At 36.3% G+C, this 27,466-nt stretch overlaps 1 protein-coding gene across 1 annotated transcript in view; it reads right to left on the bottom strand.

The window, feature by feature from the left end:
• Positions 1 to 2,676: 2,676 nt before the first annotated feature.
• The window catches only part of CLTC (clathrin heavy chain), a 62,165-nt gene continuing 37,375 nt past the window's right edge, over positions 2,677 to 27,466 (bottom strand). Inside the window, exons 14-32 of the mRNA XM_024757538.1 lie at positions 26,239 to 26,402; positions 21,889 to 22,014; positions 21,109 to 21,251; positions 19,426 to 19,660; positions 16,799 to 16,921; positions 15,627 to 15,772; positions 15,212 to 15,395; positions 14,822 to 15,014; positions 14,217 to 14,374; positions 13,858 to 14,022; positions 13,623 to 13,730; positions 13,373 to 13,540; positions 13,085 to 13,234; positions 12,862 to 12,993; positions 12,635 to 12,745; positions 11,525 to 11,695; positions 10,931 to 11,152; positions 5,905 to 5,980; positions 2,677 to 3,721 (exon numbers count right to left, since the gene is read on the bottom strand). Of these exons, the coding sequence (XP_024613306.1) occupies positions 3,597 to 3,721; positions 5,905 to 5,980; positions 10,931 to 11,152; positions 11,525 to 11,695; positions 12,635 to 12,745; positions 12,862 to 12,993; positions 13,085 to 13,234; positions 13,373 to 13,540; positions 13,623 to 13,730; positions 13,858 to 14,022; positions 14,217 to 14,374; positions 14,822 to 15,014; positions 15,212 to 15,395; positions 15,627 to 15,772; positions 16,799 to 16,921; positions 19,426 to 19,660; positions 21,109 to 21,251; positions 21,889 to 22,014; positions 26,239 to 26,402 (2,900 nt within the window). The 3' untranslated portion in view covers positions 2,677 to 3,596. The remainder of the gene's footprint in view (positions 3,722 to 5,904; positions 5,981 to 10,930; positions 11,153 to 11,524; positions 11,696 to 12,634; positions 12,746 to 12,861; positions 12,994 to 13,084; positions 13,235 to 13,372; positions 13,541 to 13,622; positions 13,731 to 13,857; positions 14,023 to 14,216; positions 14,375 to 14,821; positions 15,015 to 15,211; positions 15,396 to 15,626; positions 15,773 to 16,798; positions 16,922 to 19,425; positions 19,661 to 21,108; positions 21,252 to 21,888; positions 22,015 to 26,238; positions 26,403 to 27,466) is intronic.

Here is a 27,466-nt window from a genome sequence, read left to right as displayed (position 1 = left end):
AGCTGAACTAGCTGCTTTTGTCATCAAACATTTTTACTTGCAAGAACTGACAAAATCTAGTTAACCAGACCTGGATGTTTGGCAGATATAACTACAAAAAGTTCACCTTCATGATTTCAGAGTCCACATTTCAACTAACCAACCACCAAGTATCTGGAAAGGCTATTAAAATACTCCTTCCTTTCCTTATTAAATATCTGTATGAGGCCAGATTTCCTTCATATACTTCAAAACATAACAGATTGAATGCAGAAGTAGTTATGAGAGTCCAGCAGTCTTCTGTTACAACACACTTTAAAGAGACTTGTAAAAAATAGTACAATGCCATTCTTCTTGCTTGACTTTTGGTTGGGGAAATATGGTTAATTCATCATTGCTTACGTTAACGTTCAATGAGTTTATTAGTCATATTTAAATGGTTAATAGTTTAAAAAATTGTTTTAACTACTAAAATACAGTAAGTATGAATAGATAAAACCCCACATAAACTAGAGCTCTTTGGGATCTTCAGTCATTTGAGTATAAAAAGGATCCTAAGAAGAAGTTTGAGAACCGCTACAGCAGCGGTCCCCAAACTTTTTGGCACGAGGGACTGGTTTCATGGAAGCTAATTTTTAAACGGACTGGGGTGGGGGCAGGGGGTGGTTTTGGGATGATTCACACACGTTACATTTGTTGTGCACTTTATTATTATATTGTAATATATAATGAAATAATTATACAGCTCTCTATAATGCAGAACCACTGGGAGCCCGGAGCTTGTTGTCACTTGCCACTCATAGGGTTTTGATGAGAGTCTGCAGTCAAACCTCTCTGCTAATGATAATCTGTACTTGCAGCCGCTCCCCAGCGCTAGCATCACTGTCTCAGCTCCACCTCAGATCATCAGGCATTAGATTCTCACAAGGAACACGCAACCTAGATCCCTTGCGTGCACAGTTCACAGTAGGGTTCATGCTCCTATGAGAACCTAATGCTGCTTCTGATCTGACAGGAGGTGGAGTTCTGGTGGTAATGCGAGCAATGGGGAGTGGCTGTAAATACAGGTGAAGCTTCACTCTCTCACCCACTGCTCACCTCCTGCTGTGAGGCCCCATTCCTAGCAGGTCCCCCCCCAGGTGTTGGGGACCCCTGCACGACAGTGAGAATATCTGCATGACTAAATCAATTTATGGAAAATTAAAGCAGCCCTACTTGGAGATCATCAGTCTCTTGCTATCGTACCAATGTCTGTTGAAATGACTGTCAACAATTATCAGATTTTTTTTTTGGTATAATGTCTATATTTGGATACTAGGGAGGAAGAGGAAGAAGTGTTCTTCCTAGGGAGGCAGATAACTGAAAGCATGTTTACCTCCTGAAAAGTTTCCTATGAATCTCTTTCCCCTTCTTCCCTCCTGTTTTAGTTACCTTTAGAGAGTGGTAAAGAACTCTTAGTACTCTTGGTTTTGTTTTTAGTTCCTTCTCCCAGACCATCGACCATCATCCTATTCAGAGGAAAGTTAGGGAAGATCCCTTAAATTACAGTTTATTACCAATTCTTTGTCTCTTATTGTACAGCACTTACTACTGCCCAGTATTGAGCTAGGTGTTTTGTAATTTAAACATACTCCTACAAATAATCCTGAAAATTACTCATAGTGTTAACTTACAGGTGAAGGAACAAGCTCAGAAGTTCAGCTTGCTCTCAATTTGAACCTAAGTTATATGCTGCATCAGTTTCCCTTTCTACTGTAGCCCATTATGGATGGTTTTAAGGGGCAACTCAGTATCACAGACCTAGCACCAGATTGAAACAAGGCTTCAAAAAACAAAGAAACAAAAAAAACTCTTAAGTATGCTCTAAGAAAACCTTTACTAAAGTATTTTAACTTGTTTCTATTAAATGGGAAGGGAAAAGAGAAAAATCTCTTGATTTTGACAAAGATGAAGGAAGGGGCCTGAGATCCAGGAGAAACAACAGGATGCCCAGGACCTGAGCAGCAAGGTGTTTTCCCTATGACAAGCCAAGGAAGGAAAAGGGATTTTTTCAACTAATACTATAATTTCCTATAGGAATATTGGGGGGTTGGGGGGAGGTGAAGGTGGGGAAAAGCAGGAGTTCTAAGTTTTAAGAAAACATTCTGTGGAGTTTATGGTCAATGGCTTGACCTAGAGTTACAGAGCAATACAAAGCTAGGTTAGGGGGCTCTAACTATTGAGAATTAACAGTGAAATGAACTTAGAGTAACATTCTCAGCCATAAGCAAAAAAACTTGAATTCAAACACTGGTTTAAAAGAAATCAACTTAAAATACCCACAATTTGGGGGCCTTTACAATTCATGCTGAAGAACAGCATGTTAACTACATGCTTGTATAGTCTTACTTCAATATAATTTAACATCCATGATCTCTTCATAAATGAAATGCTTAGATAAACACCTAAAGTGCCCCCTTGGTTAAAATGATGGAGGTAGTAGAAGTGTAGCCCACTTCAGCACCGACTGGTTCTTTAGACAACTGCATGTACCTTATTAACTACTGGAGTGCACGCAGTGTAATGCAGTGTTTTCACACGTCCCAATCTTCATTCCACTTCTGCTCTCATGCCTTCCTATACTGCCTCAGTATCCAATATGAAATGGTTCTTTTGGTTTAAGTTTGAGAGAGATTTAAGTAAAACTGCCATTCTACATGTTATTTCCACAGTCCAGTAATTTATTTTAAATTTGAGTAATTTCAAATTCCACAAACAAAACTGAAGAACAGCAATATTTTGTTTGAATTCTTTCTTCTGTACACTCAGTGATCTAAAACACCACAATATCCAACATACACAAACCTCAGGGAAGGGTTAGTAAATACACACAGATTGGAATCATGGTGCTCTTTGTTCCTGAATGGAATGGTCCCACAAAAAAAGCACAGGATACAGCACAACGTAAGGGCACCTGTTACATATGAAGTGAGCAAAACCACACTAGCATTTTCTATATGTGTAATGAGGAAACCTGCATAGGTTAGAGGGCCTTTTACGCTCATTTAAAAGTCAGGCAAGTTGTCTGTACTGCATTTTTCAAACAATCTGGAGAGCACTGCAATCCAGTGTAGGATACGCTGATTAGTGTTGTCTTTGTTGGCATTGACAGTCTTGCATGGTCACATACCAATATTTCTGCTTTAGCTTTTCTTTGAATAAAAGAGATTTAAATGCATTTAGACAATACATACTGTAAGCTGTTTACATACACTAAATTTAAGAGATTCAATATTAGAGTTTTTTTTTTTTCTTTAAACACTACGGAGTGCAAATCAGGTTCTTCACAACAGATTGAATATTAAGCACTTCTTCAAAGAATGAGGGGGAAGAAAAAAAGCCCAAGTGAATAAAACACTGAAACTGTTCCCCTTTGAAAATAAATTCTAAAATGATGTGGAATGTGAAAGAAGCTTTTAACATACGTGATCCAAGTTTACAGTTAGAAACAAAAAGTAGTCCTTCATGAAATAAAGGTTACAAGAACATGTGCCTGTTTTCCCCCGTTATAAACTGAGAAGCGGGTAGAGACGATGTTTCGGTACGAAAATAGGCGACTACAGGATCAGCTTTCCGTCTCACATGCTGTACCCAAAGCCAGGCTGTGGCTGCCCATAGGGTGGTGCAGTATAACCATAACCAAAAGGCGCCTGGGGAGGGACTGCAACACTGGGTCCCGCTGTCAGCATCAACTGGGGCTGACCTACAGAAGAAAACAAAAAGGAGCAGGGGTGGGGGGCAAGGAGGTGGGAGAAACTGTTAGCATCGTAGGACGATCACACCCCAGTCTCCCTACTCTAGCAACGTAATTCATTCTACTTTGAATGAATTTTGTGGGGGCACTTCTGCCTGTCTCAATTTCACCATGACAGTCACCCTGAGAAGGGTCCTGCCTAAACAGCCAACAAAAACCGTGCAGGGCTGAAGGCCAGAACTGTAACAGTGATTATGTTACTTCACACATCATTTAAAGCAATAAGCACATGCATGCTCGACATGCTTAGGCAAGACCTCTAGCAATAAGCCTATCACCACGTGGTGTTTGCACATTTTAGTTGGTGACAATATAATTAGCACACGGGAACAATTTTTGAACAGATATATTTTTAACACAACTGAACTTTTATAGTTAGATTTAAATTCCTGATTTGGACATGTCTAAATGGTAACAAAACCAAATGCATTTCTAGCGAAGTATCCAGTACTAAAAAAAAAAAGAAGTCAAAGACAAGGCATATTCAAATATGCATTAGGTGTGAAATACATTAGAGGATACAACCTCTTTCAAATACTAAGTTAACACTCTCATGAAGTTTAAATAGTTATTGACACATACAGGCAACGACCTGTTGAGAACCTGGCTTATTTAGAGGGAGAATACACCTAACACTTCTCCCCACCCCCTGCAAAAGAGGTACTACTCTTAATCTCCCACTATAACGTAAACCTAGGGCGAGATTTCTCCCACAAGTGACCTCATGTCTCTCCTTTTTGTGAATAACAACCAAAACCGTCTTCAGTGAGTGAACTCTTCAGGAACCAGCAGTTTATTAAAAAAACACTTCTAACCTTGATACTGACATCTACCTTGAAATTTCAACCCCATTTTCTTTTTTTTTTTTTAACAACATAAGCATTTTATTTTTTCATTAAGCTTCTTAGTTTCTTAGTATCACAATGGAATGATGAGAAAACAAGAACAACAAAGAAAAACCCCATGAGTCTGCAAATCTCTGACAAACAGCAGAGACTTCAAGGCAATTGAGGGGGAGGGAAGGAGAGGCTTGAAAGAAGTGCCGAAGTAGTGCCAACATCATGCCTCTCCTTAGCCGGCTGGGCAGGTGGAATGGTGAGAAGGTGGCACTGTCACAGCTGTCCTTGGTTCAACCCCATTTTCAACTGCCTACAAGGACTATGCATTTAAATACCCTGAAGATAAGCCAAATTCAGTAGATGCCCCCCAATTATTACATCCACCCTGTTTCTGTTTCTACTGTTTCCTATATCAAATATGTCAAACATCTTGCTCCCATCTCTAAGAATCTACTTTATGTTCTCCAACTTTATCAAAACTACCCTGTCCTCTAAATTCCCAAAGTCCTTATCTATAGTAAAAAGGAGATAATGGCATAAGAGATTAGCAGGTTGAGATACAGCAGCCATAATTTTATACCCTCCTCCCAACACCACCTGCTTAAAGTGCTGTAAACTATACCCTTCAAATTCATTGCTCAAATCAATCTGTTCACCGTGAGTGAAATGGAAAGGGGAAGTATTTCAGAAAGGCACATGTAAGAGGAAATTAAATTGCCTTAAATATTCACTGAGAGTCTGAAGATCCTATCTCTCTGGAAAGTTCTCAAATGGAAACGCTATCCAGTTCTCTGTCCTAGTCAGAATTTAAAGAGATGTACTATTTCTGTAAAGCACACTTAAGATGACCTTGGCATGTTCCCTCACCTTTTGTACTTATGAAAATTGAGCTCACCAACACATCTTTCCCAGTAATTCATGAATAAGCAATCAGTGACCAGGCATTAGGTAAATTAGGTTATGATCTCCCGTGTCCCCTGCATTGGCAGGCGGACTCCCAACGACTGCGCCACCAGGGAAGCCCCAACTGACTGTTTTTTGAGATTACCTTTGCATTTAAGATTATCTTAGTGAGTAAAGCAACAGAAAAAAAAAAATAAAGATCATCTTAGTGAATAATGTCAATGCCCGCTTTAAGACTGTTTTCAGAAAAAAAACAAGAGACTTATTCGTTAACTCAGTGAGCTTTTTGCACTTTAGAGCTTACTACATTTCTATTTTGAGACAGAATCCCCACAGAATGAACTGTTTGTCTACTATATTTCTGTGAGGTTAAAGAGAGAAAGAGATTACCATAAACAATAGGTTGAGTCTCTGTAGCTTGTTCTTCTTCTTTTCTCAGTGATTCTGAAGCATCTAATTTATCCACCTGGAGAAAAACAGGTAATGGTAATTAGCACCTCAAAAGTATTATAAACCTAGTTTATGGCAGAAAGTGGAAAAGCCTTAGTATGTTAAATTTTGTCAAAATAAAACAGACTAGAGTAGAAAGAACATTCTCAGCCCCCCTCAAATTCAATGGCAATGTTCATACTTCAGTCAAGGTGATTTTTAGCACTGTCATTATAAACCCTCAGGAAGGAGGGATTTATAAATGCCATAAAAGCTCACGCCAGGCTAAAACTGGGCATGCTAGGATGCAGCCAGCCTGAGGGAGGGAGACAACGAGAAGGAACCACTTTCTCAAATGAAGTTTAAACCCTATCAAAGATAATAATAATGAACTCATGACCTGGCAAGACTTCCCTCCCCAAAGGAAATGGTATTCAAAAAAGTGAAATGAGTCTAGTGACTGGATAAGCACTTGTGCAGAATGAGCTATCTTTTGCCAACTGTGCACAGCTTCTGTCAATATTGATTACGTACGGACTGAAGTTTAAGATTCAAGTGGCTCCATATTCAATCTTTTTATATAAAGACAGGCTGCATGTGTTGATGCTCTATTTTCTAAGAAGGAACTAGGAATGCCTGATTTTCCCCCAACTTCTTTGAGGAAGACATTTTTTGCTTTTAATTAAGCCAAAGAAGCAAGTGGCTACTGTATGCTAGCCATTCTAAGTAAAACTGGATAGTATGAGACAGAAATAATACTGTAGAGGAGTCCAAATATATTAGTGGAAGAAAAGAGCTGGAATACATAGATCCTTCCACTAACTAGTTGTGTGACCCTGGCAAACCATTGTACTGACCCTCAAATTTCCTTGTCTATATAGTGAGTCAGTTGAATGAGATAATCTACAGAGTTCCTTCTAGGATTAACATGATTTGAATCTGGAATTCTGTGAAGGACTGGGGAGAATGACATTAGGACACTGGGATTAGGGAATCTCCACCATACCACTCCCATTTACCTTTTAAACTGTACTATATTTGTCTCTTAGACTGTATTTAAAAGTCTTATAGTTGGTCTATCATTATACTTGAAGTAAAACTAAACTTCAAATCTCAATGTTATCTATTATAGTGGCTTTCAAAGTCCTAAGTGCGCTGAGATGGGGAGGCAGAGTGCAGGAAAGAACTTTTTTATGAATGTTCACTGCATGTTCTTCAAAAAAGGCAATAGTGAAAAATCACTCACAAAAAAAGACATGCAGACTTCAGTGAAAAGGCTATTATAGACTGGGTCCCAAAAAGGTTAAAGCAGCGCCTAGTCTCTATTTGAAATTATTTAAAATAGTGTTTCAATCCTCACATAGGCCATTAAGGTTAGGACAGTATTTTATACATATTTTAACTGTTTCTATTAAATACCATAAATGTGGGTCTAATCCATCCTAATTTGTCAGGGAGCAAAATGTGAGAAAAGTAAGCTCAGGTAGACTCTAGACATCTTCAGATAAAATGTGGTTTTTCTACCCTAGGAAGATGGGTTAGTTTGCTTTTGTATACCCTTTTTCTATTTTATAACCTAAGTGCCCATGTGTTACACACTAACCCAATATCAAATTAAAGGCTACTATGCAGTATAAGTACCATGAGAAATACCCACTGTTTGGCACCCCAACTTGAAACAAAAATTACTGCAGCTTTGTAATTTAAAGCACGGTTTGTGCCATCAAGGGCAGTCAGATGGGGTTTTGTTAACCTAAATAGTTACACAAAAGTGTAAGTATAGCTGAAGAGGTTATACAAAAAAAAAATATGGATGAGTGTATGTTAATAACTTCTAAGAAAAATCAAGCAACAACAAAAAACCACCACTGCATAATACATTTCCAGACTTTCAAGGAAAGGAATCTAAAGTGAACACGTGTTTAAAAGTTAATGTCTGAGTCAGATGTTGAAGACAGAAGTCCTATTACAGAAGTACATTAAAGACTTAGAAGAGCTAGCAATGTCACAATGCCCAGGCACAGACATGGGCAGGTTGGGCATAGGGACGAAACAAAAAGTAACAACTTTGAAGGAGTAATATCAAGCTAAGCAAAAAAATTTTTGATTTTTCTATTTAATGGGACAGCCTCTGGCACAGCAACATCCAATTATTGTTTCCACTGACCCAATTTAGACTGCTCAAAAAAGAAAAGCAGAGAAGGCTTTTATGAACACAAGCTTTTGTTAAGAGCTGTAACAAAAGTTTCTGATCCTTGGATTAAAAAAGAAAAATTACAGGTAAGCATGTCACTGAGTTCAGTTCCATCTGTACTACTGAAAATTCACTATAATGTAAAAGGCTTTTCCACAAAGACTGCAATATGCTGCAGAGGAAAAGTTAACATGCAGTCAGTTACTTTGGTGTATGTGTGCATGAAAAAAAGGCAAAAGTACTGAAGCAAGAAGTGAGATCTGAAGATGACTGTTTCTATACAGGCTCTCAAGAAACACACACAGCCCACAGCAATGCTTTAAGAGTTTCAAAAGTAGTATGATGTAATTGCAATGACTGTTGTACATGCTTGATTTAAAACAATGCATAACACTGCAGTTCAATTACCTATTTTTCACACACACGCTTTCTAACTGCCTTGCTTACTAGCTGCTGAAGGGCCTCACACACGATGCATTTTACTCAGGTTTGCCCTAAGTTCCAATGGTGACTCCAGTTTGGTTCAACATAATTCCAAAGCACTGCCCCCCCCCCAAATTCTTTTAAATTGTTTCAACTGTCCTTTACCTTCCCACCCTTTTCTCACCACAATTTGATACCAGAGGTAAGTTTGTTAAGTTTGTTTCATTTATACTGGGATGGAGACAAGCCAATGAAGGAAGCAGCGACCAAAAGGTACCTAAATTTGACCTTGGACAAGCCAACGGATGGATAAGAGCAAATTTGTAGCTTCAGAGATGTACCTTATTACAGAAAGTATAAGTTAATATTGTTTCATTATATACAGAAATAATCCATGTTGCTTAGCAACAATTACAGCAAGCTACTCTGATGATTTTAAAAGTTTTGATTCCTCTTGAAAATGGACTAGCACCATAAGAACTGGACACCTGGAGAAACATGAGGAAAGTCTCTTCGGAAGCAGCTAGTATCTCTCGTATCTACTTTCAGCAAAAAATTAGTAAGAATCAAGAGATCAGAAACTGGATCACAGTCCTTCAATACCAAAAAACCCCAAAAAGCCTTTTAGGGCATGTATATACATATATAAATTCAGCAACTGTCAGGCACGCTTACAAAATAAAACCAGAGGCTGTTTAATTTTACTTCGAGTATTGAGAAAATCCTATTATGGTCCAGATACCCTGACAGGGAAGAGAAATTTCCTGAAACTTTGGAATTAATATGGAAACTCAACATGCTCAGTTTTTAATAATATATTTAAGAGAGACTGTGAACCAACTACTGATTAGCCTCCTGCCCTTCCTAAAGCCTATTAGCCGATTAGTAGCAAACATCTACTAATGTCCTAGAGCTCTATTATAGTTATGTTTCAAGGGACTTGCAGAGGCTTTAGTGAAAATTTATCGGGGGAAAAAGCAGCAGCAGCAGTGTAGAAAAGGAAGGAAAAAAAATCATGCAAATTCCTTAGACTTAGTCCTCCAGACTTAAAGATGGAAAAGAATCAACTTTCACCTTTTCCTTTATTGCATCAACCTGCAAAGGAATTCAGAAGGTGCAGCTTAGAAAAAAATCAAATTCCATATTGAGCATAAAAAGGTAGAATCAGCAACAAAGGTTTAGGGGAGAAACATCTAACCACTAAAAAAGGTATGAGAAAAGTGAAAATAAAGGGCATACTGGAAGCAAAACTTAGAATTTTTTTTTTTTTTTTTTAACTTCAGAGCTTATCGCAGAAGAGTTTATGCTAGAGTCAGTGTGAAAGAAAGCAGCTTAATCACTAGTAAAATTTACAGCACTTCGGTTAACAGCAGCTTAGAGCCAGGTCTCACAAGTTGGCATTATGCATAAGAAAAGAAGCTATTCTCATCTATGGCTAAGACACAAGGCGAATGTTTTTCCTCTTACACTGGACTTTAAGCAGTTTATACACAGAAAATGTTAATTCTTAAAAAATTATAACTAACACATGATATCTAATTAGATGGCAGCCCAAGGAAATATTCGGTTATACTGGGGGTTGTTAGTAGTGCTCTTCCCCCCACTTTAACTCAGGCATTTTGAAGAGATCAGATATGAAACTCTGATTTTAATAAGCATGTTTTGCTTTGACAAAATGGATTCTTTAGGAGCATTTAAATATGTTCTATAGTATGAAAGCTAGTAACTGTTGAGGACAGGGGTAAGTAAAAAACATCTTAACATCAAAAATGGACATTAAGATGAATAAGTGAATTTTATAAAATGATTATACCCCCAGCTTGTTTAATGCACTTTTACGAAATGTGTCATTAATTGTTAACCTCCTACAATATTTTTAAATAAGGGGTTAAACTATCAAAATATTGAGAAGATTAACAGGTTATTAAGAATATAGGTGTAGCTTCCCTAGGGGAAACAGACATACATATTAAAGTCAAGAACCGACCAAACAGAAGGGAATCTACACTACTAAGTTATGGTCATCTGAGTTACAAGAATTGATTTGAGGAAGACATTATTTTGACAAAAAGGTTTCTATGAAACATTAAAAAAAAACAAAAACAAAAAAACCCATACAACATGGACATAATACTATTTGCCCCTCAGAAATACATTCTGAGGTATTCTGAGGGTAAACATTCTGACAAGTTATGTCTGAGTTCCCTTTCCATTCAATGTCATTTGTGAGATATTAAAAATTACCGGAGGATAGGAATATTTTATGATCAACTAAATTACTTCTACTAGAGAAAAAAACATTTGAAAACAAAGTCTGTACATGGAATTTTACATATCCTCAAGATAATTAGTTCTCAGAGGTGCCATTACCTTTGTCAGGTATTCCTTCATGACCTGGATGAAATAGGGCATGGCAAAATCCATGATATTGTGCCTCCATGCAGTTTCCAGGACAACATCTGGCCTTAAAAGATCATAACAAGTAAAGAGACAAGCTCCAAAGCACTCTCTTTTTTCTTCCTGCAAAAACCACTGTAGGAGTTCTTCAGCCAACTCAGTATCTTTAGATTCAGAGGCATACTGCATTGCATCCTATTTAAAGGAAAGGATGAAGGTCAAACATTAAATTCAAATACACTGAACTGGTAAACTAAGTAATACAATGGGGAAAAAACCTCCCAGTTATATCATTTAAATTAAGGATTTCCTGAAAGAAAAGGAAAAGACAGGGTAAAGCATTTTTTTTTTTTTTTTAAACAAAGAGACGTTTGACATAAACGTTAAGACAGAATCAAGAAATCGACTTAATTATCATCTCCTCAAGCAGGAGCTTAAAGGCAGTTCTCATACTTGCAAAATCTAATACTTTTATAGACCATAACCACTTATAATATACCATTCCAGGGTTAACACAGATCATCTAGTATTTGGCTTAAGAGCCCCACCCCCACCAACTTTATTCACCTTGTACAGGCTATCTTTCTTGCACAGCTCCACACTCTGTTTCCAGCGATTGTTGCCTTTGAAGAGATAAGCAGCAATTCTTCTGAACTCAATGAGTTCATGTTTTTCCAAACGCTGAGCAAGCGAGATATTGTCAAAGTTGTCATAAGCATCTATCGATGTTCGCAGAGCCTTAAAAAATAAAACAAAGCCATTCAAATGCCAAACCAGTATTTCATTTTAGTTTAAATTTTATGTCCCATCGTTCTTGATCAATGAGCCATTACTGTATATGACTGACTGTATGTAATATGATCAATACCTTACATGATATATATGTATAATATGACTTGATCAATGAGCCATTATTGTAATACGACAGACTAGATTCAAGAATCAAACCGCAAAGTTGTAATATAAACAAGTATCAACATTCCTCAATCTAACTGTTTAACAATAAAGTCCTTCAAGGCACTATAAAATTTCTAAAGGTACCATGTTTTTCTCCAAAGTTTTCAGTATCAAGGACTAACGCGAATGGTTATGACTGGAAGGATTTGTAATCTGGAGGGTAAGGTTTTATGCTCTAGGTAAACTCCTGATACAACGCAACATGATATTCAGTCACAGAGATCAGCATGGGATCTGAGACTGAAAAAAATACCATGTTGACAGTAAGAAAGACAAAGGCAACTAGCTTAACCTTAACTTTAATTCTGTTTTTGCAAAATCCTTCACAAGGGAAAGTTTACTAAAAGACAGGTACTAATATGCTCTTGGGCAAGAAAAAGAGTGACTAAAAGAGTTAATACTGTGTAAGTTTTATGGACTAGTTTAAGAGCTCCAAAACTTTTTCAACTCAGTCTACAGTCTAGATGTTTAGGTATTTTTCTAAAGCATTAACTTGGACAAGATCTAAGCAGAATTCTGCAAACTTGGCATTTAATTAGGAGACATCAGATTTACCAATCCTGAAAACTTCACTAAATTTAGATCTGTGGCACTCAAGTACCTACTATTTACAGTCCTAAGGGATGATGGGCTTTTTGTTTTTACTGCAGAACATACCGACTTTACAACTCAATGATAACCTGAGTTTTGAGAATACATGAAAGAACCAAAAAGTTTTACCTGATAATCTTCTTCTGTAATAAAGAGGTTGTTCAGTGATTCATTCACAGATTTGTTGTTGTGGTTCTGGACTGAACGTAAATATGGTTTCACCAGTGGTAGCTGTTTAACCTTTAAAATAAGAGTTTGTTACAAACGTCGTACATTGCTAAAGTTCCATGGACAAAAGTTATCCAAGAATGTCTTAGCTCCTTGCTATGAAGTTTTGAGGTTTTAAAAATTATTACCTTGCTGAAATAATTGACTGCACGAGTATGATCCAACCGTGGAGACAGCACCATCAGCAAATCATTTAACAACAGTGGCTTGAATTCTAAGTAGAATTGTATTGCTCTGTAGTATAGTTCCACATTGGCAACCTAAAACGGCAAAAATCCATACATGAGGTAGAGTTACTTCCTAATGAGCTTTCTCTTTCTGAAGACTTTCTCTTCTGAAGAAGGTACACACCTTGGTAATGATATCTTTGAACTGCCCTTCTTTCCACGCATCAGTCGGATGATTCATCATGGTAATTATGGCATTATCATATTCTTCGTACTTGTCATACAAAAACACCAATTCTGCCCAAAGATGAGCTTGTTCTGCAGCTCTTAGCACCTGCATAAGAAAGATTTAATTGCTTTAGATACATAGGGGTCTCTAATTCTAATTAACAGCAAAAAAACCCTTTCTTTTCATTAAAATTAAAGTATTCATTTTAGCTACAGAGTTGCCTTAAAATTAAAGGTTGGTTACCTTAGGAATGTTCACTCTGGACCAGAACAGCTCCAGGTGCTCCCTCATTTTCTGTGGCTTAAACTTAGAATACAGAATAGCTAATTCGGTGAACATTCCCATATGAGCTCGCTCAAGTCCCAGTGCTGCTTCCAACATGGTTATCAGCTCTTCAAAATATCCACGATCCTAAATAAGAGAAAAATGCAATTAAAGACAAGAATATCTGTGGCAAAAGATCTCAGTTTATACAAAAGACTCAGTTAATTACCTGATAGTAGTTGATAAGTTCCTCCAATTCATCTGCATGTACTACAATATGAAGCCCACACATTTGAGCGAGACGGAACTCTTTCCCATCTACACAGGCAAAGCAGACCTACAATTTAAAGAATTGCAATTATGTGAACTCAAGTGTAAACATGGCTGGTTAATTCAATTAATCAGTTTAAAGAACATTCCTAAATAGCATCTTAATTCTTCACTCAAACTGTTGTTTAGATTACCTCTTTCCATGTTCGAGTACTGTTAGCTTTCCTAGCTCCATCAACAGCTGCCTGATATTCACCCAGGTGAACCAGAGTAGATGCCAAGCGCCCAAAATTGGAAACATTATTGTACAACAACTTAGCAGCATCATACATTTTTTCATCATAACAGCGGTCACCAACCTGAAAAAAAAACAAAAACCATTTTCAGTAAGCCTAAACTTAATCTTCTTTCCAAAGTTACAACTCAATTTAATACTAAGTAACAATATTTTTCCTTAGAAAATTTTAGTTGCCACTTGTTGATCCTACTAAGCTAATGAAGTTGCTCAACTATTTTTACACTCCTAAAAAAAAAATCGGAACAGGAAACCCACTTGCTGGATATGAGCGTTATTTGGCCCATTGATGAACTCTTCTAACTCTGCAAGGCGGTTTGTTTTAGCCAGTGCAAATATCAATTCTGTCTCCACATAGGATTCACGAGCCTTCTTACGGGCCATCTGCAAGTACTTCACCAGTTCTTCCCAGTTTCCTAGGTATAGAAAAACAAATAAGTAAATCCAAACACTAACATACCAACATTTATCTTTTCACTGAAGCAAATGAGAATTGCTATTAATTTCCCCTTCAAAGAGACAGTATAGAGAATAACAAATATAAACAGTGAAAGGCATCAAAATAGTGAAACTTCTATTATGCCTCTGTATTATTACTGACCAAATGAATAGCTGAATCCCCTTTTTCCTTAAAGTTAGTGGATTAGAGATAGGTGAGAATTTTGAGACTTCAAAACAGAAAATTAAACTTCCCCATGGAACTTTTAAATTCACAAAACAGACTCTCTTTATCTGAACTAAGACAGAGGGCAAACAGCCATGCAGTCTCTAACTTCTACTTAATACAGAAGAGACATGTAACTTAATGCTTAGCTTAGGTACATTTTCTGAGGTGGCAAACACATAAAAGTGAGAAGTCATACCACTAGTATTGGCAGCCTGAACAACTTCCATGTAGGATGAAGGATCATCTGCTTTGATGTAAGAATCAATGGCTTCTTTCACCATTCCTTTCTGTAGCTGGGCTTTTGCGAGCTGACTCCAGACTGCAGGTTCATTGCAGCGTTCAGCAAATTCATATGCCCGATCTAAGTTTCCAATATGTTCGATCAAGACCTAGGCAACCAATTTTTAATCAGAGTTACAGTACAATGAATCTTACCACACAGCAATTACATTTAAACGGTTAGGATTTTATTGCTCTTCTATTGCCACAGCAATAAATTATGCCCATTCTCACAGGACAATACATACATTGAATCAAGACAAGGTACTACATTTAGTAAATCAACTCAGGTAATCTGTAGATTTACCTGCACTGCTGAAGTATTGACGTCAAATTTCCGAAAAATGGCAAATGCTTCTTCAAACAGCTCATTGCTGATGGCGATATTGGCAATATCTGGGGCATCATAATTATCCAGGCGGTTAATATATTCCATAACACGGGTACGGTCAGCCTTGATTGCAGTGAGGATGAGGAGGTTTTGCAGATTCCTTTCAGAAAGAAAGATTTGAATGCAATGTTTGAAAAGCTCATTAGTCATAAAGAAAAAACACTGCAGCTAAAGAGTATTTTGCCTCAGGAGGTAGGGTGACAAGAGGGTATTAGAAAAGTGAGAATTTAGACAACATTCTCTAATCTTTGTCTCTGTTCCTTCTCCAAACTGACAGGCTATAATTAAAGACTAACTATAAAGAGCCAATAGACCCCTCTTCACAGGATACCTGTGTTCACTGAATACAGAGTTATCAAGGACAATTTTCTCCAGCAGTTCAATGAGTTCATTAGGAAGGTCTGCAGTCATAAAAGCCTTGACAGTTACTGACACTTCTTCAGGGTCCTGAGTCTCAGACAAGGCTGTCTGTACAACCTGCAGAGGATATACAGGGAATAAGTACTGAGAGTCAAGGTGGTTTTGATGATATTATCTAATAAGAATAAGCTGGCCTCAGTAGAAAATGAAATAGGCAGAGAAGAAGGAACAAGATAAAATACCTTTAAATTTACCACCCAAAGGTCTTTTAACATAAATCCACATATACCTGTAACATGTATACTTTTGTTCTCTTGAAAAAAAAAAAAATCACCCTAATTACATAATTTCTATCTTTTCCCTGATTAACATATTATCCATAATAACCACTCCTCATTATCACTTTAATGATTACATACAATTCAACCATACAGATGTGGCATTATATACTCAGTAATTCCTCTATTTCTGGCTATTTGCATAGTTCCCAGATGCACCAATGAACATTTTTTCTAGGAAGCTTTGTATTAACTTGGGAATTTTCCTTAGAAATGCTTCCTAAGAATGAAAAATTAATATTCTTTAATTTATTCCCTTCTATATTTATACTTCTACCAACAATTTAAAAACCATTATTAACAACCTTCAATTTTTAAGGTTTTAAAAAATGTTTTCAATTTTTATATAGATATAAACCCACATCTCCTTTGCAGGTCTATGCTTACTCTATTGAGATTTATTTAACATTTACCCACTAGGTCATTTGTATTTTCTCACCAATTCTTATCCTTTGTTGATTTACCACTGTCTTGAATGTTTCTAATCAACTGAGTCACTTCTTAGGTATTAATAAATAGCAATTCTTATTCATTTTATTAAATGTTTAATTTACTGTTATCCTTTTAACTATGATGAATTGAGGAAGTCTTATATAATTAAATTCTCTCTTTCGGGATGTATTTTCTTCGAGAAGATATATTTCACTTCTGTTAACATTTATGATATATATATATTTTAGTACAACTTTTATTTTCTTCTACTTTTTACTGCCATCTCTCATAGTTAAATATGATCCATTTGATGAGGCAAAAGGTGTTATTCATAGTTAAAAAGATGAGCCTTAAACACATTTGCCAATTTTACCTGATCAATGAGAGGTCTCCTGTAAGGATTGCTTTCCAGCAGCACACTACCCCACAGTTCTGGATCCTTTCGCCGTACCAGATAGCGGGAAAGACTTTTGAAGAGGGAATTCTCATTGCAAACCTAAACGATATTAAAGATTAATTTCATGGTAAGAGATAAAACCTTTTTATAGACTGAGTTTACTTTTAAAAGGTTATTTCCTATCATTATGCCTAGTTTATTTTTTTATAGCAAGAAAAAAAATCCATTACTTTTACATGTATCTTTAATAGGTCACAACCGTATTTTTCTTATTAAAATTCAATCAACAGAAAAAACATACTTATTAATTTTTGGAGGCTTTTAAAAAGCACCCTGATGTGGGATCTATATTTGGACTTCATATTCTACTCTACTGGACTATCTATTCATGCACCAGGATGCCAAGTTTTAATTACAGAGGCTCTGTAATGTGCTTTAATAACTGGTAGGGCTAGTGCACCTTCATAGGTTTCTTTTCAGTGTTTTACTAACTATTCTTGTGTGTTTATTTTCCCATGTGTATATGCATACATATATTCATATATTAATGTGTATGTACATAGATGCATTATATCCTAGCTCTGACCACGGAAAGACCCTAGAAGGAAATATACCTAGAGCCTAGATCTGGGTTTCTAATGGTACTCCCCACTAAAAGGGATCAAAGTTCCCCAGAAAAATGAATGATCCAGGGCTGGGGAGGGTATAAAATGAGCATGGTATAACTTGTTGGGCCAGGAAACAAAAAAGTGCTCCAAGAGCAGTGAGACCACGACACAAAGCCATGAGAGGCAGGTTTTTAGGATTTTTATCAGTCAAACCTGGAGTAATTTGAAAATCAAAACAATGGATTTATAACCCACAGATCTCATGAGTGCATGAATATATGCATGCTGACTGATAAATGTGGAGAAAGGGATAAAGCTGGAAAACCGTTATTTTGCAACCAACACATTAAGACTGGTTGAATAAGAATCAATAGATTCAAAACTGGGGGGCAGGGGAGCCATACATACACACACACACACACACGCAAACACACACACACAGTAGGATTCTCGCATTGTCTTAAATGTCTCTTCACAAACTACTTAACATCTGCAAGGGGAAATATATCTGCAAGGGGAAATCTATTTATACAATAGGAGAAATTGACAACTTGATAAAAAGTAACCCCCAAAATGAAGGACAAAAGGACATTAGGTGCTTCTGCATGTTATAGCATGAGAAAAACAAAACATCACTTAAGTAATAAATTTTGGATGGAAACATACAATCTAAATCTAATCAGGAGGAACAATAAAAGAAACTCAAAGCAAAGAACATTCTATTTTTTTAAAAAAGACCTTTCATTTATAAGAAATATACAGAATAGGTGAATCCACAGAGATGGAAGGCAGTTTGGAGGTTGTCAGGGGCTGGAAGGAGGCAGGAATGTGGAGCAACTGCTTAATGAGTACTGGATTTCCTCATGTGGCGATGAAAACTTGGAACTAGAGAGAGGTGTAGTGATTACAAACATTGTAAATGTACTAACTGCCACTGAATTGTTCCCTTTCAAATGGTTAATGTAATGTGAATTTTACCTCAATAAAAAGTTACACATAGAGAAAAAGACTATTTTTACAGTTATGTCTGTCAATAAAAGACAAAGAAAGTGTAAAGAATTGTTTTGGATTAAAAGAGACAAGATAGATATGACAAGTACATGCAATATGTAATCCTAGACTGGAGGGAAAAAATTTCTTTTAAAGGACATTACTGGGTCAATTGACAAAACTGGAATAAAACAGACTGTAAAAAGTATTCTACTTGTGTCAGACTGACTGAGGTTGCCATCTACAATGTGGTTATGAAAAAGAATATCCTTATTCTAAATAAATACACAATGAAGAGGTATAAGGCCATGAGGTATGCAATTTATTCTCATATGGTTAAAAATTTAGATGTGTCTATACATACATACACACATATATAAACATATATACATATATGTGTGTGTGTACATATGAGTGTATGAGAACATAAGTGATAAAACTAGTGGGGTTAAATGTTAATGAGTGAATATAAGCTTAATCAACTACTTTGGCCAGTTTAAGTTCATAATTATCAGCAAAGTTTTTTAAAAGAGCATGTATCTTCCAAAGATGCTCCATATTACCTAAAACCACTCTGAAACTCTCAAAATTCACTAATCCAACATTATATATCAGGTTTTTAAAAAATGCAGTCTTGGGACTTCCCCGGTGGCACAGTGGTTAAGAGTCCACCTGCCAATGCAGGAGACGTGGGCTCGATCGGGGAAGATCCCACATGCTGCGGAGCAACTAAGCCTGTGCGCCACAACTACTGAGCCTGTGCTCTAGAGCCCGCGAGCCACAACTACTGAGCCCGTGTGCCACAACTACTGAAGCCTGTGCGCCTAGAGGCCGTGCTCTGCAACAAGAGAAGCCACCACAATGAGAAGCCCGCGCACCACTCGCCACAATTAGAGAAACCCCATGCACAGCAACAAAGACCCAACACAGCCAAAAATAAATAATTTACTTTGGAAAAAAAAAAAATGCAGTCTTCTCTGTACACGTTCAGCTAGCAGTACTCACATTAATAAGTTCCAGATCACACTGGCCACGTTCATAAGCAACACAGGCTAGATGTGGATCTCTCTTCTCACAATACTTTCCAACAACACGACTGTCATAATAAGGATTTTCCCGAAGAAATCGCTCTGGGTTGTTATTACTGTCTATGTAGATTTTGGCTAAAGCATTGTGAGTAGCAGGCTCTTCACAGCCCTCATGAATTCTAGCCTCTAGCCAAGGCAGAAGCAGTTTCAATCTAGTAAAAAAAAAAAAAAAAAAAAAAAAAAAAGGAAAAGAAACACACAAAAACACCCCACATATACACATATTATATTATAAATAGCACATTCTTGACACACTATGTAAGTACCTTACGGTCTATAATGTAGTTTCCCATACACTATTTTGAATTCTCAACACGCCTACTACAAACTGCGAAACTAAGACTTGGAGACGGTTAAATGATTTGCCCAAGATTACACAGAAGGTATATATAAGACTGTCTTTCATACTCTCCCAGATCTATCTGCTACATTATCTAGACAGGATATAGAAAAAAGAAGATTATAGGTTCATAGATTGTTCTTAAAACTGGACAAAATGGCTGGACTTTGGATAAGTTTTGTTTAGGAGTAGGATAGAGATGTGGTATGAAAAAATAGGCCTGATTATCTGAAGTTCCTTTTAATTTTCACACAAGTAACATACAACATTACCTAAAGCCAAAAGAAATAGTACCCTAAATATATACTGGGAACAAAATCCGGTAGCTTTAGAAGCTCTAGCTTTAATACCTCTAGCAGTCATACAATCACTCCACCAAGGGCCATAGTTTTGCTAAGTTATAACTTATATTTCAATGGTCCAGATGACCAATACTCTTTTACCATGGTTTAAATAACAAAATTGTTACAACCTATAATCACTTTAGTCTCAAACTTTAAAAATTTCTCAAACATTTTCTGAATGTTTGAAACATTCAGATATAAACTCTATGAATACCATTAGCAGAACACCTGTACCACCTCAGGTTAAAATTAAACCCCATTCTTGATAATCTTTTCATAGCTACAGTAACCTCCTATTATTATACCAACCTCCTACTATTATACCAACCCACTAACCTCATTTACTACGTCAGCACTTTCTGAACACAAAATGTCCCGGCTAAAAAAAGACTTCACGGTATAAGTATTAGAAGCACTCACACTATGTTCTCCTCTACTGGAAATGCATAATTCATATTATCATATCAAGGTTCAATTTAAATATGAGTTTAATCCAGAGTTACACAGGGAACTCTTTTCTTTTGTCATGCTTGAGAAGAATTTATCAGAGAAGAATTAGTTATTAAATATGGTGGTATCATACCTAACCAAAAGGAGGCTTTTTACATAGTTTACATTAAAAACATATAGCTACATGGTTTGACTCTGTGTATAAACATGCAAAGAAGGTGATCAACTAGATTAACAGATATTCTATATGACAGCTGTAATAGTTCAGGAAACAGGTTTTTTTTTTTCAGAAATAGAGCAAGCTACAGCTAGCTTATCACTTCTAAATTAGGTATCTCCAGGGAATTAAGGTCCATGAGTTACTGAGTAGCTTTTAGGCAACTGACAGGTCATACTTCTATTCATTACCAAGCTAAAAGAGACTAATAATTTATCTTTAGTTATGAAGATTAAAACAGTACTACACCTGTTCCTTTTTTCAACCTCAGCAACAAGCTCATCAGTAGAGAATTGACCTCTTACAACAAGAATCAAGTTTTTAATGACATCTTCAGAGCAATCAACATCAAGTAATCCTCCAATAACCACAGGAAGTCGACTTGGATTCACCTATGGTTTAAAAAAAAAAAAAAAAGAAGAAGAATGTCATTACGTTACTAATAAGCAAAACCAAAAGGAGTTTTAAAAAATAAAACTCATTTCCCTCTTCAAGCTCAGTTTTAAAATTCAGTAATAAACTGAGTCTAAATTTACAACTAGACAAAGAAACTTAGCAGGAAGTCTGCCTTGGTTAATTCATTACTTTAGCATTGCTCCAAAGGACAAATTAAGTCCAAAGAAGCTAAAGTCACAGAATGACTGTGAAAACAAAAGGCCTCCATCATAGCAAAACTGCCTTTCTATTTCTGGAGTTAGAAGGTGAAGTTTCTAATATCTTTATTTAAGATGGTTTTAATACTATGCTTTGCAGCCTATGGCCTCCATACGGATACCACAAAGGCTATCAAATAAGTAGGGTGTAGGCCACTCAATTTTTTCAACTACAGCAGTTCTGTTTTGTTTTACCTACTTGGAATGCACGTAAAATTTTAATCAAAGAAAGGATTCTGCTGGAAAAAAAAAAAAGTTGAAAGCCATTGTAGCAGACCACTCTTACTGGACACAGAGTTTCAAAAAGATGAAGATTTCCAGTGTGAGCAGTAAGATCTACAAGATTATATTTTAAAGTTATCTAAGTATTACTTACCTTCTGTACATATATCTCTATATACTTTTGAAGATTATTTCTATATAAATAGAGCACCAAATCATGGACAAAGTCAAATCGATCACACACAATGATAAGTGGTAACTGATCTGTTAGCTTTGCTTCCTGGAAAAAAAAAAAGAAACCTTAATTTTCTTCTTCTGTGAGTTTATCAGTGTAAAATATGAGAATCTGTTCTACACTTGTGGGAGAGGCTCACATAAACTTGGCTATTCTTCAAAGTGCCCAACCCAGTTTCCATAAATTTTTATGAAGTAATACCTAGAGTCACAGCAAAATACCAGGTCCTTTCCACATACAATCCTTTACAAAAAAAGTAACAAGACTTGTGAGCCATCAGTGGCGCTCAGGATATAAAATCATCACACTGGGACTTTCATTAATAGTAACAACTGAATTTGTAGTTGATTTAAGAGGTATAGTCACACTGTCAAAATTAGGCATATTGGCTCACTTTTGTTTCAAACTGATGACTTGTATTTTACCCCTCCCCATTCCAATCTACATGGCCGTCTTCTAACACTGTTATAATGAAGCCTAAAAGGAGCAGCACGATAGTGATGGCCATGAATTTAAATATACCACATGTTGCTATAAAAAAAAAAAAAAGGTTTAAAAGATAAAAAGCATTTAAAGCATCTTTAAATTGCCAACTGCTTTTACCGTTACAAATACCAAGCTATAATCCTACTTACAGATTGACATAGATGTTATAGACAGGTAGGTAACACCTGTACTGGGCATTTACCTGATACATGTCCTGTTACATTCCACAGACATTAGGTACAGCACAAAAAACAACAGTTTCCATCAGGAATTCATTTATATACAGTGAAACATTCCTCAGTAAATGATTCCTCTATGGATTGTCTACTGAAGAAGAAGAACTAAGCAGGACAGGACTTTCCTCAATGACAGCCACAAAAAACGTTATTTGCAAGGTTAGAATAAATCCTAAGTCTAGCACTTATAAAGTCACCCAATTATAAACAATTATAATTAGTCTATGAAGTGTTCAGAGAACACTAAACTAAATCTGGAGTCATAAGAAATCCTGAATTAAACAAACAAAAAAATGGCTGTAAATCTGAAGTGGAAGTCCAGCTGCAGATTTTTCCCATCAAGGAAAGTCTAAAGCAAGTATTATTTAGCACCATGGAAACTCTGTACTAAGAGCTGCTATAATCATTTCTAAAGAGAATGTTTGATCTACCTATGCAAAAGATTTTAGCAGGCCAAGTTTTTCCTACTAAACAAACATCAACATACTAATCTTCTTTATCTTGTTTAATATACATATAAAATATTACCTTCTGCATTTTACCATTTAGGGAGAAAACATACTTGGCAAGTAATCTAAGATCACTTAGGTATTCTAGTCTCACGCGTGGGTGGTTTAAGATTTCTGCTGCAAAAGACAACTATTTGTATTCACAAAGAAAATTTAAATTTGAAAAAAGCAGACAAAAACTGGGATACTTTCTTGATTACCTAAATTTGCATATGATTTCATATATGAAAATAATGCTATTAATATTTTAAATTTTTATTTAAAGGTTACCCTTTAGGTATTATGATTAGAGATTTTAGGATCAAAATTGCAATTATATAAACATATTCAGGTTTTCTTTATACATAAAGTTTGGAGATATAGCAGGGAACAAAGTAAGCATTCCCCAAAGAGACTTACATTCTAGTGGGAACAGACAATGCTAAGTGTTATAAAGAAAAAGAGAACAAGACAAGGGGGAAGTGAGGATGGAACAGGAATAGATTTTATTTTAGACAGGGTAATCTGAGACATCCTTTCTCGTGACATTTGACTGGAAATCTGAAAGAAGGTAAGGGAGCAGGTCATGAAGGTCTGAGAGGTAAGTGGGAAAGGGCACAAGCAAAGGCCCTGGGGCAGCAGAGGGTTTGGGGAGTTCCAGGAATAGCAAGCAGGCCAGTGAGGTTGAAACAAAACCTGGAAAATAAGATCAAAGGTAGCAAGAGGCATGGGTCTAAAGAACAGTTTTACATTTTCTACGCAAGGCTACAGTTCCACAAGGTTAGGGCACGAGCCAAATAATGCTACTGACACTATTTCATCCTGCTTACAGGCTACGTTAAAGGAGAATTCATATGCTATCAATCTCTGTATTCCTGGTGGCTAGCATGTAATTGGCACTTGTCTAATGTTCAAGATTAGATTCAGAGAAGTATTTTTCTTATTATCACAGTTTGCATACAACACCAGTTATAATACAGCTAGTAACTCCAAAATGAAGTTTAATAACAGTGATGATGAAATGTAGCAACCCGCTACAAACTACAGATCAATAAGGAAAGTGAGTAAATGGTTTAGTATGTTCATTCTCATTACTGGGGTGAAAGGCTGAATATCCAATAGTAGCATATTAGCACTGAGCTCCCATCTCAGATTATTTAATGATAAGAGACTAGGTTTTTTCCAGGCTGGTATTAAAATTCCTTCAAGGAGTCAGGAATAACTTAAAACCAAAAAGAAACAAAACTTGCCTGCTAGAAAGGCTGACAATACCTTATTTCCAAGGCCCACCAACACAGCTTATTAACCACCGTTATCACTTGAACACCTATGGCATACAAGGTACTTGATAAACACAGCTTGTGGTTGAAGAAACCAAGGCTGAGGCACCTTAGTTAACTGGCCTGAGGTTAACAGCTTTATAGAAAGAAAAGGAATTTGAACCACGTCTGACTTTTCAAAAGCCCATAATTCACATCCACTCTCCTCTATTAGACTTGTATCCAATTCACAAGTATGGAGGGGGATTCCTCACCTAATTAGATCTCATGGGATAAGCAATGTAAGATGGCCACATCCTAGTTTCCTGAGGGTTTTTTATGAAGCTCAAGGTCATCATAATTAGGTGAAAATAGTTAACTTAGTCCTGCTTTACATACATATGACAACTCAAATATTACAACCCAATGCTCAAGAAATTACAATTGAAGCATAAAAGCTGAGAGCTTAATGAAAACAAATCAGTGTGGATCTGGTAGTATTTTTAAAAAAAGGAAACAGTACTGTTACTCAAAGGAGGAACTGGACTGGTGTTATGGGTATGGGTACACTAGTCAAGCATAGAGAATCAAATCTTTCTCATTTGGACGTTTTTTCTCTGACACCAGGAAGTCATGGGTTCAAACATATACTAGCCAGGCTCCTCAGAATATTGATGATGGCCAAGACATTATAAAGCTATACTTCTGGGGAATGTTTATCTTTTAATCTAAAACATAGGGCAACTTCAGCACTTTAACTACATCATTACACTAAAACACCTAAGGGTTTAGCTATTTAATCTAGGTATTAAGTTCTTCAGAAGAAGAATCAGCTAAAACAACTATAGATTATCTAAAAATGGTCAGTGTAGGAGTAAGAAAAGCCTGTTCTTTCCTACTGAATTGCACAATGAACATTTTGGTTTTAGTTTCAATCTAAAATTCTTCCAGAAGAAAAAAATACTTAAGAACTTTATATACAATCTCTGGAATCATTTAATATATTTTTAATATAAATGTAAAGTACGTAAATATGTATTTTGGGGGGATCTGAATGTTCTGTAGTTTTCCTAATTTTTATAAACGACTACCAATTTTAAAGTCTTACCTTCCTCACAAAGTAATTAGTAGGTATGAGGATAAAGGTAAAGTTAAGTTAACCATTAAACAAAAATTAACTGCCCTCAGGTATGCTGTAAAGGTCTAAGAATCTTTAAACAATTACTCTTCATTCCAACACAGGCAGTTCTTACTTCTCCATAACCAAATTCGTGTCACAAAGCTGAGGGTATTTTTGTTCGATTGTACCTTCAATTTATGAATTACACATGATTAATATTTAGTTTCTAGAGTTAGGCTAATCAAAGACAGAGATTAACCTATGTCCTTTACACAACAGAACCCTTTGCATATAATACAGGCCCCTTAAAATAACACTGAGGGCAAGCTGATCTTAATATTCAAAAAGAGCCTAAATGATATATATTCTAAACACTGAGCATCTACAATCACTTTAGAAAAATTTTCTTCTAAAATTAAAGTGAAAGAAAGGAAATTCCTTAGAGATAGTGTTATTTTCCTCTTCATTTAAACAGATGGTCATTCTTAAGTATTACTTACCAATTTCCTTCCTTATTTCAAAGGAAACCACAGAATATTAAATTTGGAAGAAATAATTCAGCATACAATTTGAGAATGCTAAGAATTTCACTTTTAGGGGAAAAAAATATTTTAAAACTGTGAGCAAACCTTTGCAGAACTGCCGATCTTCAACCCAACCAGAAAATGCATTACTCTTACCTTGAGAAAATTCTTGACTCGCTCAGGATCATAGCAGTTGCTTTCTCTGCAGATTCTTTCTACTTCTTTGATCTGCCCTGTCTTGCAAGCTGCCTGAATATATTTAAAGTGCACATCTGGGTCCTGACTAAAGTTAACAATGGATCCCAGAAAATAAAAAAGACCTTAAAGAAACAAATAATTGAAATTAAGCACAGGTGTACCTTTGAGAATGACAGACCTGAAAAATACTTAAGCAATTAAAAAACATTATGTCAATTATACCTCAATTTAAAAAACAAGCAAAAACCCCCACAGTTATATTGAATAGTCCCAAATAAAAACTGGTTGCTCAAAAAGCTCAATAAGAATATTAAATAGTCCACTAATCAGTTCAATAAATGGATTTGTACTTTAATCCCTACAGAACAGAAAATTCAATGTTTTCTAGTAGTTGAGAAATAGGAGACAGCTACTTAATATCAAAGCTAATTATCATACCATATTCCATATGAGAAATTTTAAATGAAGTCCACTATAGCAGGTGTTTCTCTATACGCAGTTAATAGGAAACACACAAAAGTAGCTTAAAAAGAATTTAACGCAGTGTCGTTCAACAGAATTTTCTGCAATGATGCAAATGATGCAAATATTCTATATCTACACTATCTAATACAGTAGCCACTAACCACACGTGGCTATTGAGCACCTGAAATGTAGCTAGTGTGACTGAAGAACTAAATTTTTAATTGTATTCAATTTTAATTACTTTAAATTTACATAGCTACATGTGGCTAGTGGCTACTGTACTGAATGAACAGTATAAATGTAGTGCACAGTTAACACAGAAACTGAAAAAATTAAGAAAACTAGTAGGAATCACTTATTCCTTCTGTCTAGAGCAGTACTACAAGAAGAGGGAAGAAAAGGTAAGTAGAGACCAGATATTTAGCTAATGAACCTAAAAGCCACCAACAGTGATGACATTAATACTCAGCATAGGGCTTCCCTGGTGGCGCAGTGGTTGAGAGTCCACCTGCCGACGCAGGGGACACAGGTTCGTGCCCCGGTCCAAGAAGATCCCACAAGCCGCGCAGCGGCTGGGCCCGTGAGCCATGGCCGCTAAGCCTGCGCGTCCGGAGCCTGTGCTCCGCAACGGGAGAGGCCCGCGTACCGCGATAAAAAAAAAAAAAAAAAAAACTCAGCACAACAGTGGTTCTCAACTGAGGGCAAGATGGTTTTCTTCCCA

The sequence above is a fragment of the Neophocaena asiaeorientalis genome, unplaced genomic scaffold (assembly GCF_003031525.2).
Source record: "Neophocaena asiaeorientalis asiaeorientalis breed wild unplaced genomic scaffold, Neophocaena_asiaeorientalis_V1.1 scaffold327, whole genome shotgun sequence".
NCBI classification, from domain to species: domain Eukaryota; kingdom Metazoa; phylum Chordata; class Mammalia; order Artiodactyla; family Phocoenidae; genus Neophocaena; species Neophocaena asiaeorientalis.
This window is presented reverse-complemented; position numbering and strand designations above follow the sequence as displayed.